The sequence below is a fragment of the Elgaria multicarinata genome, chromosome 1, assembly GCF_023053635.1.
Source record: "Elgaria multicarinata webbii isolate HBS135686 ecotype San Diego chromosome 1, rElgMul1.1.pri, whole genome shotgun sequence".
In the NCBI taxonomy this organism is placed as follows: domain Eukaryota; kingdom Metazoa; phylum Chordata; class Lepidosauria; order Squamata; family Anguidae; genus Elgaria; species Elgaria multicarinata.
The window spans coordinates 102,435,626-102,449,118 of NC_086171.1; the positions used below are offsets into that span (position 1 = coordinate 102,435,626).

Genomic DNA, 13,493 nt, shown 5'->3' on the forward strand with positions numbered 1-13,493 from the left:
TGATGTTGTTGCTACCAAGTCATCAAAGACCTTGCATCCAGAGTTTTGTTAACAGGCACAATGCATCATCCATACTCATTTAAATAAAAACAAGTTCTGTTAAAACTATTCAGGTTTATTGTAGAATTACAAGTAAGGTTGCCATGGTACCTAAGAGGTTTCATTTCCAATCCATGAAGTGTAATTCCACTGGTGCTGACAATTATCCCAAACAATTCTGAATGATTCTGACTTATTTTCCATAAGGAAAAAATATGTATCAGTGGCTATGTACGCACATTCTTGTAGAAGCTTTTTGGGTGTTAAGGAAATGTTAGGGAGTGTATATTCAGATGAACATTCAAATGTGTATCACATTGAGTAGCTAGCCACCATCTGCATTTGCCTGTGCATTAAGAACATAAGAAGAGTCATGCTGGCTCAGACCAAGGGTCCATCTAGTCCACACTGTTCACAACAGTGGCCAACCAGCTGTCAACCAGGGACCAACAAAGCAGGACATGGTGCAGCAGCACCCTCCCACCCATGTTCCCCAGCAAATGGTGCACACAGGCTTACTGCCTCGGATACTGGAGGTAGCACATAACCATCAGGGCTAGTAGCCATTGATAGCCTTCTCCTTCTAATGTGCATCCAATGTATGCCAGTGGTTTTTAAAAGCATGGATATGTGAGACACACCACAGTTCCCATGGATTTCCATGAGCATGGGGAGAAGTAAAGGACAGGTTCACACGGCCTTAAATATATGAAGATTCATTCATATTTGCTTTATTTGAATCAAATACTTGCTTCCTATAGCACAGATTTACATATGGAATCCATTATTACAGGCTCATGCTTATATGGCCTTAAAAAAGGATTTGACAAATTCATGCTGACTGGTCTGTCAGTGACTGCCAGCCATGATAGCTGACCGAAGGCCTCCATATTAGAGATTTAGAGGGCAAGGAACAGAGGCTGTCTTTTTCTCTGTGTGTATGCATGGTAGGTGTACCTGGATAGCTGCTGTTAGAGGCAGAATGCTAGACTAGATGGACTCCTGATTTGTTCCAGCATAGCTGATGCCTGGGGTAGTGTAGCAGTTAAGAGAATGAGATGGGTGGCTCACAATTCATCTCTGCTATGAAATCATGAGGTGGCCTTAGACAACCCTCTGAACGTCAGATCCCCTTCCCTTATATGCAGTAGTGTAATGGTAATAATACTGGCCTATGTGACAGGGCTGATGTGGGGATTATTCTGTGATAACGTATGTGAAGTGCTTTGACCGTGTCTATAAGGCTCTATAAATGCCAGCTGTAACGGTAATGGATTCTGCTTGTGCTTGAGGAAGGGGGTGGGGAGGTGATGGCTGCGATTCCTCCAGATCTACTTCCTGAAAAGCTGCTTTGTAACGTGCAAGTGACCTCTGGAGCAGCATGAGAGGGGCTGCGGGGAGAAGAGGAATTTGCCTTCTTGCGCCTTTTGTCACTTTCTTTTGCCCTGTGGTAACAACTTTGCTAGGAGGGACTTGGAACATTCATGTCCACTTGAAGCCAAGTTCACATGTGTTGGAGAGATGTCCAGTAATTCATTTTGTCAGTCTGCCATACATTTATTGGAAAAATATGAACAAAGCAGTGGATGCTCACCATCCTATTGAATCTGAACTCCAAAGTATATTTGAACTTGCTCTCCTACCATTTAAATTGACTTTTTCCTGAATGGACATTAAAGAATTTGTGCCATTTTGTGTAGTTGAAATGTTAACTTGTGGTCATTTGGCCCTCTGTTTCTATAGTTCACATGCTTTTGCGTTTTCAAATATGATAATATAATGCCTTCTCTGTTTTTTTGTTGATGCTAATTTTCATTGAAGGTCCTTTATACAGCTCAATAGGGAACCATTATTTATTTATTTTTGTCTGTGAAAATCTCATGCAATAATAATAATAAAATGTTTTCAATGTGCCACAAGAATCTTCATTGCTTTTGTCCCAACTATGTTCTCTTCTTCTACTCAGTGAATACTTGTTTCTCTTTCTTCATAGCCTTTCCAAGCTGATGGCTGGTGTGACACCATCAATAACCGAGCCTACTGTCAGTATGATGGGGGTGACTGTTGCTCCTCCACAGTCTCCTCCAGGAAGGTAGGTGAGATGCTGTTTAACCACCCCTTAGCACAGCAACTTTTCATTTATAGGCAAGATCCATGAGGTTCAGGGGTTGATTTTCACTTGAACTCCAGGCTGCATTTTCCATTAGGTCTTAGTTGCTGGTTATAAAAATGCAGAGGGTGACCATCACCATTAGGTCCGATGGTGGACTTCCAATTGCACCTGGCTAGCTAACATTGGACTAAAATGGACTTCAATCTGGTCCTGTGTTCTTATGAACTTGGATTCCTGTTAGACATTCAACCTAGTGTCATCACTGAGGAAACAAAGGATCGTGCGGGAATCATTCCATAGTCTCTATCTCATCTCCTTTGAATACAAATTAGCCCCAAATTAGCATCACATTTCTTTAGCTTGGCCAAGATTTCATCCTCCAGATCTACAAATGATACAGAAGCTTGCCCAGCTTGCCTGAATAATTTGGGTGACTGCAAGAATTGTAGCATCACCTGTACATACAAAAAGTGGCAGCATTTCTTCTCTGAGTCAAACTAAAAGCTTTTCTACACGAGGCTGTTAATTCAGTATATCTACTTTTGGTCTTGTCACAGAATTGAGATCCAAGCTCTACATGAACAACTTTTCCTTTCCTGCTTTTCCTTTAGGTGGAAATGTGTTATAGCAGAATAATGCAATTATACAAGTAGGAAAATACGTTTTCTTTCACTTTCGGAAATAATACTCCATTTCCCTTGCTCTAAAAAGTTCAGGAAAGTACTTTTTTTTAAAAAAAGTGAAACTGGGGAGGGGGTGGGTCATAATGTTGTCTAAAGGACCCATAAACAATTGTAAGGAATGATGAGCCCACAATAAATGGCTCATGTAGAAAAGATCTAAATATGACACCATTTATGCAATTATGAATTGTGTGAATGTTTGTTCATTTTTTAAAGAATAAATAGCAGGTACAAAGGGCTGATCTGAATCAGGATCCTGGTGGGGAGAGAGGGAGGCTTAACCCCTTTGCCCACATTGCCCTCCTGGATTGGGTTTCCTGCACTTTCCATTTACTCTTTAAAAAAACATTCCTGCAAATGGTTTGCACAAATGTTGTCTCGTTTAATCTGGACCTGATAAAGCAGATATGAGTGCTGTCATCTTGGTTAAACTTCCGATCTTCAAATGTTGCACTCCCAATGAAAATCTCCCCGAGCCTAGTATTAAATTAAAGAAAAATACCTGATGGTGGTTGCTGATGATGTATTTAGCATCATTTGTATTGTGGCCTTTAATTTTGCACGCATTATGAGGCAAACAGGGCATTATAATTCAGCTGTGTGTAGCAACGCCCCTGGGGGCTTCTTCTGTAGTACAAAGTGACCACAGAAGGGGCTCTTTGGCGTCAGAAGGGTTGAGAGAGAAGGGTGAGCTCAAGTAGCAATAAAAACCTGGCCTGAGCTGCGGAAAAGGGCAGGTCAGGAGCTGCATAGACACTGCAGCTGTGTCTGTCAACAGGAAAATAGATGCTATGCATTTCAAGCACCGCTATTTCTTCACACAGAAATAAAGACAGTTGGGTTTGTGTCTTTCCAAACGCTTATCAACTTAAAGCAGTATAATTATTCTGTTTCCAAAACTAGTATGGCTTAGGGCAGACACACAATTGTGTTCTACTGAATTGATGAGCAGTACGACAATGGAGCCAGTTACCTAGGGAGGTTGTGGGCTCTCCCACACTAGAGGCCTTCAAGAGGCAGCTGGACAACCACCTGTCAGGGATGCTTTAGGGTGGATTCCTGCACTGAGCAGGGGGTTGGACTCGATGGCCTTGTAGGCCCCTTCCAACTCAGCTATTCTATGATTCTATGATGAGAAGATCCAGCGGTCTTACCTGTATGGGAATCTGTTCTTGTGGTGAAAAAAACTGATGTTCAAAACCTGCTTGGAATCGAAGATACATATTTTTTGTCTACACTACTACTCCTGTTTTGATCTCTGAGGGCATGCTTGTGCACTCCCCTGGCAGCCTGTTTTCTGCTGAGCTTACACCTCCAAGGCATTCCAGAACCATATTTGGCAGGCAAATATGAATCAGAACACTGACGGGGGTGAACAGCGTTGTGTGTGTAAAGATAGTCAGGACGGAGGAGAGTGGCTGGTGAGGGGTGCTTTAAGCACTGCCTTTCCTTCTGTACCTTGCCTAATGGAAAATAGCCCTGCCAGAGGACACTTTGCAACAGAGAAGGGGACTGAGGCTGTAATACATAGTTTTCCCCTTAGATACTTATCAGAAGAGGGTTACGTTCAAGGCAGTGCTGATTTATGAACTCACACATGAGGGAGGGGGTTAATAAAATCCATAAGGCCCACCCACCAGCTCCCCAATTTTAGCCAGTTCCTGTCCCCGTAACCTAAAACAGTAGCTAAGAGGGCCATTGCAAAAGGTAAGGGAGAAGGGGCGCGACACCTTGCCTGCTCCCAAAACAAGCTCTGTTTGAAGAAAAAGCTTAACTCCATTTAAGCTAACAAAAGCTCAGTGCTTTATTGACATTTAAAAAGCAACTCTCTCTCAGAGCTGGTTCACACTACATTTTTTTCTGCACTTCATTACCATTGATGGGTGGCTTCTGAGTGTGTGAACCAACTCCATTGGAACACATTGTGTTTGAGACAATGTCTGAGACGTATAAGTTCTGTCGATGCCTGTGAGTTAGGTTTTGTTTAATTGATTGTATGTAAAGCCACTCTGGGAGGCTTTTTGGCTGAAGAGCAGCATAAAAATACTGCCAATAAAATAAATGAAACTTGCTGTTCATCAACTTATGGGTATTTCATGTGAACAAGACATGAACAATGGCTAACCTACCTTACAGGTCTCCTCTCTTACATCTCCCCATGTGCATTAATGGAGTTCTCAGTAGGGCTGTTTGAGGAATTTGATCTTTAGTTTGATCTGATCTACACTTCTCAGACTAATGTGTGGATGAAATCTTAATTATTTACAGGCTTTCACACTTCCCAAATGTTCTGTCACAGTTCTTAGCTCAAATAGCTGATCAAAATGTTTCTTAAAATGTTTATTTTGAGGATGAATTATGTTTGAAAATGCACATTTTAAGAGAAAATAATATGTTTCTGAAAAGAGGCATTTCAATATTTTAAAATACAAATTCCCATGCACTTTTAAATTAACATTTGAAGGTTAATATGAAAACAGGATGAAATGGACTCATGAGCGAAGATGTGCAAAAGTGACACAGACCAGAAATAGATCAATTTTTTTTTCATCCCTTAGCTTTTGCCAACATGAGCTTTTGGCTTTGACCTGCTTGTTTCTTGAATTCCTAAACCAGACAGTACGTGCTGTGCAGATCATGGAGTTACATGCGTGCCCTGCAATATGCCCCAGATTCCTTTCAATGCACTTGCATTCTAGGGCAGATGTCCTTAACAGATGAGACAGTACGGCAAGGGATCCATTGCTGGTAGAAATTTGTAGAACATCTAGTATAGAGGTATGATATCCTCCCCCCTAAAAAGCTTGCATACTTCAGCACCAACAGATTAGTTTGTTGGAAGGTATCATCTTACATATTTAGCTTCTTTTTTTGAAGCAAAAAGTGGAGTATAACTGTTATTTTGCTCCCCTGAAATTCATAGCCAGCCAGCCTCCGTTGGGTTAAGACTCCAGCTAGTTCCTCCTTTTTGATTCTCGTCTCTTGCCACCTCTATGCTCTTGTCCAATATTCTCCAGCCGCATCTGATATCTATACAAGTGCCTGAGACAGACAATCCTCACTCCAAAAATATGTGAATCTGGTTCTTCTCTTCCTCCCTTTCTTGTGAATCTTGAACCACTTTTCTTTTCATCACTAACAGAAAAGGTGGGGGATAGGGTTGTGGGTTTTTTTGGGAGTGCGGATCTTGGACTGGAGGTTGGGCATTCTTTTGCACCTAGAACGGAGGCCCCTTCCATTCTGAAGACATGTTGTAAGGTGGGGGCCATCATTATGGACTCCTTGGTGATGGAGTGGAGGGTTTGCTGAATGGCAGAGGAAATAGGGGCGAGGAAGCACAGCGCTGAAGCTTTCTCAGAACGGCAGCCAAACCAAACACGTGGGCCGGGGTGGGGGATTCTATGGAGATGGAATAAGACACTGGGCATCACTGCAAAATCCCCAATCAGTGCTTTTTGTTTATTTGAACTGATCCTGAACAGAAAAAAAGAGTTTTGCCTCACAGGCCAAATTACCCAAAATGGCCCTGTCATCAGGTCAAATTGAAATGTTCTGAAAAGCGCCCAAATGTTCATTGTGCCAAGCCTGGCTTGTAGAAAGCTCTAGGGCCTAGAGTCCAGTGAAAGCCTTCCAGAGTTCCTTCCAGTGAACTCATGTTCACTACTTTGTTCACTTTGACTGGGCCCTATAATATTGAGTGGAGGAATCTGACTTAGGAGTGGGCACACATAGGACTTCTTTTATTGTCAGATGAATTTGTGCCTATTCCCCAAGTATGTTGCCTAATAATGAGTCAAACCAGTGGTCCATCTAGTGGTGGCTTCCTAGCTTTTGTGCAGTTTTTTTTCTCTCTTCTAAAAGGTTGAAATGCCTTTCCTAAGGCTGAGTTACTGGCAGGAAGAGCTTTAAGTTCCAGTATGCTGGTGCTTTTTGCCCCGTCCCCTTTGCCTTTGGCCCCACCCACCACTGGAATGTGGCCCCCAAGAGCTTCTCTGATATGGAATTCGGCCCATGGGTTGAATGAGGTTCAACATTCTTATCTAGCTGGCAGTGCCTCTCCAAGCTCCTAGGCAGAGGTCTTTCCCAGTCCTGAAAACTGGAGGTACTGGGAACGCGTGCCTGGGACCTTCTGCATATAAGTCATATGCTGTGCCTTATAGTAGTAGAGGAGTATCACCTGGCCTGCGGTGCTTGTTGGTATAAATATTCTGAATCTGTGCAGATGTAATGTGAAGGGTTAGCAGAAAGTAAGGATGGAGATCGATTGATCGATCGATAGATGGATAGATTGATTTAAAAGAGGAACTGGTAGCTATGGCAAGCTGTTTCCACATTGTGACTCACCTTCCCCTGCTGTAACCTTTAGCATCATTTGCCTGGTGGATGCTCCCAAACATGTGGTGAGTTTCCTTCCCAGATGTTCCTAGAGGAATTCATTGCTGGTGTGGAAACTCTCCACATGATCCAGAAGATGTCCTTGGCAAGTCACATTACGGCAGAGGGAGGAAAGTCCCCCCCCCCAAGGAAACCATTTACCATGGGAATAATATTACAGAGACCCACCCTGAGAAGACCTTTTGGGCTTACCGTTGGCTTTGCGTTAACTTCTTCTCAATTTGTGATGGCTTCAGGTAAGCAAGAGGTATGGCTTTTCACACTGAATGACATCACACATCATAAAAAGATGTGAATTATGACAAAATCGAGACCACAAATGAATACAAATTACCTTTTATCAAATGATAACTTATGTTGTGCAGGTAAAGGTATCGGTATCACCCTGCTAAGTGGTGAGGAGGACCTTATCTTTCTCCTGCTTACCTGTATTTCTGATCAGGCATAGAAATGTGTTATAATTCTCTTCAGTACTTGGCAGGATGACGTAAATGTCTGGATGACGTAAATGTCAGGTGGTTACCATGGTAAGTTATCACTTGCTAAATTATGGTCCTTCTGTGGGACAGCAGCATAGGAATGTTCCACAATGAGGGCCCAGAACAATGTTTTGAGCCTATAAGGGCTCCCTGCTGAAAAGCAGGGTATAAATAAATTGTTAGGGCCTGATGCTGCTCACTTCTCTTCCAATTCTCTTCCAAATTGGACAATGCATCAGGGAGGTTCTGTGGCCAGAAGCTAGCCTTGGGATCTCCTTCAAGTCTGTAAGATTCTCATACCCCATATATGAGGCTAATCCACAGTCTTGAATCTACATTCCTGCAAGGCCTGGGACCAGTGTACTACCAAGAATGCCTTTGGTTCAAATGAACCTACTTTCTGATAATGCCAGCATCTATTCAGGAAGTTCAGTTGATAGGGAACAGGACTTAAGAGTCTTCTCCATAGCGGCATGTACCCTCTGGAACTCTCTTCTAGGTGAGATTTGCCTGAGAACCAGGCAACATGTTGCACACACTATATGAGAGCAGTCTGGCTCTGCCTGTAGAAAATTCTGATCTTATAGCAAAAAAAAATCCCAGAAGGAATAGAACACATGCACCTAGAGGGGAGTCATGTGTCACCTTTCTCTGTCCATTGTTTATGCCCACTTATCTATCTTCCTAGAGTGAAGTGGGCAACTTTGGGAGGTGTGGGGGCCATTTTTGCTCCCTCCCACCCACCCCTCCCCACCCCAGCACCCAAATAAAATGGTGTCTGGAGCACAAAATAGGTCAAGACTATCTTCTTTTCAAGATAATTTTGACTCTAGGCACTCTATAATAGCTACGAAGCACTAACTTTTAAAAAGGTTCGAAATGGCCACTCCCATTGCCATTTAAATAATAATAATAATTACAATTTGGAGGTGGGCGAGCAAGGGGCCAGCACATTAGAGGCTTTCTCCTAAGAGTTGTGGAGCGGAGGTTCAGTGCGTGGAGTGTGGGGGAGATCCCGTCATTGATTTAATTGTTCTCTTAACCATGCTCTTATCTGATTGCTTCAGGTGGTCCTGTTTCCTAATGGCTGTGACCAGGATGAGTGCACTTGCCGGGATCCAGCAGCAGAAGAGAACCAGTAACAGCACCCAGGACGGCTTGTGGTGTCAGGGCCAGAACTGGAGGAAATGACAAGGGCTTGTGGAGGGGTGTGAACAGGGGAACTGAAAGGGCTTCTTTGGAAGCACGGCTGTAGAGGCGCAACTGTGTGAGGAAGAAGGAGAGCAATGAAGGAAGGGGTGGAGAGAGGGAAAGAGGAGTGCAAGGTGGAAAGGACCCCAGTTCAATTTCCTTCGCTCAGAATTTAAACACAAGCCAAAGGCCTATTTCACAGCCTTGTTCGCTCTATTGGCAAACAGGATCCAGAACAGGCCTCTAGGTTGCCTTCATTGCATTACTGTATCAATTGTTTGCCACCTACAACTGTCTGTCTTTGCTCTGAATGTTGTCAGTATGCCCCCACCCCTTTCACTGTCTAGGGCTTGATTTAGCAAGGGGGTGGGAGAGAGAAACATGATCTGTCTGCAAATATTTAAGCATAATTTTATTACAAATCTATATTATATTTTTATTTGCTGTTTATTAAGATGAAATATGTGCTGCTGTGACGTACAGTACATTAGAAAATGTGGGTCATATAACGAGAGGAATTCCCATAAATTGAGGGAATTCCAAGGGCTGGTTGCAGTAAAACAACACAATCAAGTAGTAAAGGGATCCGTCCTCTCCTGTACTGGACTGCATCAGACTGCAAGTATAAGTTTGCATGTTTGAATGCTCTTCCAACATTCCTTGCACATGAAAATCTACATTTAGCCTACTCTTCTCCCTGATATTCTAATCCCACCCACCCCCTCCAAATGCAGGGAATATCAGCCTGAAGTGGTACAGTCTGGGGAAAACGTTGCCACTCAATTCCACTCATTATATAAGGTGGCCAAAAGATTAGTACTTCATTGTAATAGGACAATCCCCACACCCTCCACCAATCTCAAGAGATTGCTAACACTTAAAAAGCCCGAGGCTAGAACAGAAACTCTGCATATTTGAACCGTAAAAATACTGCTATCCTTAAAGTCACTCCATACTGTTCTACATTAAAGGATCATGCATCAGGGTAGATTTGCAAAAGGTCCACATTTTACTAGTCAACATTTTTTTAAAACTAGCCTAGCGCTCCTTCTCATGCATGCATACTGTTTGCTACTTATGTGAGCCTGAAAAGAAGCAACGTTTTAAAAGCATCCCTGCTTGGTCACTGGTGGGTGAATCTTTCTCACCGCAGGCACGGCATTTTAGAAGCCTGCAGGAGGGGTACCCAGAGATGTTTCAGAGCCATTTACTTACCAGAGCTTATGGGGTTAATGAACTCAAGTGTGGGTTTTTACTACTGAACACTGTAGAACAGACCAGTGCTCTAGAATGTACTGAGGTACTTCACCACTCCAGAATGCTGTCTATATTACTCCGGTATTCTGGGCCCCTCACTCTTGATTTTCTGGTATGTGATTTGGACTAGAATTCTCTAATGTGACATTGAGCTGCAAAACAGCATCGTTTGGAACATACTGTAGAATGATAAACTAGACTAATGTCCTAAATGCTTGAAGGGCAGCAGTAGGTGTTAAACTGGCAAAATGTTTCCTAGTTAACAGTGATGTGGGGCTAGGGGTACTGGGGAGGGGCTGCATAGCCCTTCTCTCACCCATCAATTTTTTGATCATCTGCCAATTAGTTTCCGGGCAAAGTACAAAGTGTTGGTCATTACCTTCAAAGCCCTAAATGGTTTGGGTCCAGGTTACCTGCAGGATCGCCTTCTCCCATACAGTCTGCCCCGCACACTCAGGTCCTCTGGGGTGAACTTACTTCAGTCAGCTAAAACTAGGCTGACATCAGTTTCCCAGAGGACCTTTCCTTCTGTTGCCCCCAGATTGTGGAATGGCCTGCTGGAGGAGATTTGTACAATTAACTCTCTGTGTGATTTTAAGGCAGCTTTAAAGACTAGCCTTTTCCGGCAGGCCTACCCAGATCAATGTTAAATCAAGAATTTCTAAGATGTATTGATTCCTGTACTAATGTTGTTCCCCACCTCAATCCAAAGGGAGAGGCGGGTAAGAAATTTTTATTATTATTATTATTATTATTATTATTATTATTATTATTATTATTATTATTATTATTACTATATTATCAATTATCCCCCCACAAGCTGTCTCCCCACCCCCCAGTCAGGTTTATTTCTGGTTTGGGAGATCCGCTGAAGAGAAAACGGCAGAGGAGTAGATTTGCAGGAGACAAATGGGGAGAGGAAGGACTTAGCATCCCCTTACAGTTTTTCCCTGCAAATCTCACTGCTGGGTTGGAAACCTCATTTTGCCCCATAATACATAGGCCTGCCCTGATGTATGTTGTCATACATCACTCCAAATGCTCCCTATAGGACATTCCCCAAGAATGCCAAACTCAGTAGTATGGATATTAATGCAGCTAATTTTATTCTAGTTGCGGGGGGAGGCAGGGGAGGCCGAGAGGCTATTAAGGCTCTTAGTTCTAGAAGAAAAGGAGCCGAGGACAGAGCTGCACTGAATTTCTTTTAAGAGGAGATTTAGGCTTGATTCCTACTTTAGTGATAGAAGTGTGGAAGTTGTTTCCCATGGTTTCGCCTCATGCTACTCTGGTAGGGTAGGAATGGGGGGAATTGTGTCAGGGGTGAGATCATAGACAGACAGCAAGATTGAGTTTCTAAAGCTTGTGTGGCTCTTTCCACGTGATTGTAGCCCCTCCTGTATGATTCCTCTGTTGCTGCTAGAACAGCATGGGAAGAAGCCGTGAAGAAGGGGCGCCCATGCTACTCCCAGCAAATATGAATCAGGTCTTAGCTTAGAGCAAGAGGGAAAGTGATATTTAACCAGGCCTGTTTTAGATTTTGGGAGTGTGTATAAACATGATTGCACTGTGTATTAATCTGACATAACTACTGCCTGGTTTTGTATTTGTGTTCACTAATATAGATTAGAATCAACGCATGTATAAAACGGGAGAGATAACTGGGAGCTGGAATTGGCTTGAGAGATGGGCAAGCATGCAGGCCTAATCCAGCCAGGCCTATGGACCCTCCAGTATATATGAACACATGCCACAAACTTGCACCACTTGTACTGTTTGTGGCGTTTATACCACAGATTGGCCACCCACGGCATAGAGGCACACATTATTGTTTGGATAGTCGTATGTTTTTAATCAAAATTGTTTTTGGAGATTTTCCTGCAAGCATGTAGGCTGAAAATTGCTTTTAAAAAACCCATACAAACCAGAAATAGTGATTCTTCAGGCTGATTAATACATTGATGCACATCTGAAGTTTTTTGTTTTGTGCACCTGAAAATGTAATGTGTGAATGAGACAAACACATTTGGAAACGTCTGTATCATACAGATACACTCACCACTCCGAGCTGCAGCCAGTACGAGTGGCAGAAGCTCAGAGTGGAACTTGGCTGACATGGCGGTGACATCCTGGAGCTGCATAACCCATTTTACGAGCTTAGCATTTCACTTAGAACAGAGCTCCTGAGAGACATAACTGTCCCTGTCACCAGCACTACCATTTTGTTTATGCATACCATCTCATTGCTTGTAGAAAGACAGAGAGGAGAGGAGAGAAATACCAGGATGCTCTTGTTAGGTTGATTCAACAGAGCAAGACATCATGGGTTGGATCCATAGTAGTGCTTAGTGGAGTTCTGCTTGCACTGAGGGGAGGGGGCAGTTCCTCTGAAGGGCTGGGAGACCTGGAGCAGAATGAGAGGTGATGCAGAAAGGGGCAATTGGCACTGAATGGCTTTAGATGCGGAAATGCTGCACAAGTATAGGGTGCACAGTTTCTGCCTATTCCTGCTCCTCCAGTCCAATATCAGATCCAAAGTGCAGCCCTCATTTCTTCCCTGTACTGGAAGCCATGCAAGCTGCTGACCCAGGGACCATTTTTAACATCTCCCAAATGGGGGACAGTGGAGGTTTTGAATTTGTTTATTAAATTTATTAAAGGAAAATATTGAGGAAGAACAGGAAGCATCTCTGTAAACCGGAACATCCTGTTCCTTAGCAGCAAGATAACATCAAAGCTGCTCTGAGACTAGGTAACGAAAATTTGTTTCAGTCAACCAATTCTTTTTTGTTTGTTTTTCAAGCTACACAAAAGTCTTTTCCCCCTCATGAAATGTTTATTTCCATTCAATCCAATAAGCTTTGGGTTTTGCTCAGAGGCTGCTGTGCCTTGCAAAGAATCTGTGTGTGGACTGCAGGTTTGTCAGCAATTGTTTTAACAGCTAGAGTTGGCCCAATAAAAGACACCCGCGTCGGTCCAATGGCTTCGTCAAAGCACCCAACCGACTTTGGGGGTAGGGCATCATCTTCATTTAGTTTGTCTCACCATAGTAAGGATTCATACTAAGGGCTGTTTTTTCCTCCTGATATATTGGGAAAATGTGGCCTGTGTTCACCGCTGCTGTGTTTTTGACACCTCAAACAGTTGCTTCATATGTTACCTCAGTATAGATTCTGACACTGAGCTTCAGGCTTCAGAGATGTAGGCATCATTAATTGGCAGCCCTCCTCAGCCACCCAGTTACCAGGCGGTTTCCCCATTTGCCTAAAGCAGATGTTCTAACATTAAACAAGCTCATTCTCCCAAGTTAGGTGCTGAAGGATTAGGAACTATTTCTAT

General features: G+C 43.1%; 1 protein-coding gene across 1 annotated transcript in view; it reads left to right on the forward strand.

The window, feature by feature from the left end:
- The window catches only part of PAPPA2 (pappalysin 2), a 180,756-nt gene extending 171,833 nt beyond the window's left edge, over positions 1-8,923 (forward strand). The window contains exons 21-22 of the mRNA XM_063130342.1: positions 2,033-2,131; positions 8,777-8,923. Coding sequence (XP_062986412.1) covers positions 2,033-2,131; positions 8,777-8,851 — 174 coding nt within the window. The 3' untranslated portion in view covers positions 8,852-8,923. The remainder of the gene's footprint in view (positions 1-2,032; positions 2,132-8,776) is intronic.
- The last annotated feature ends 4,570 nt before the right edge of the window (positions 8,924-13,493 follow it).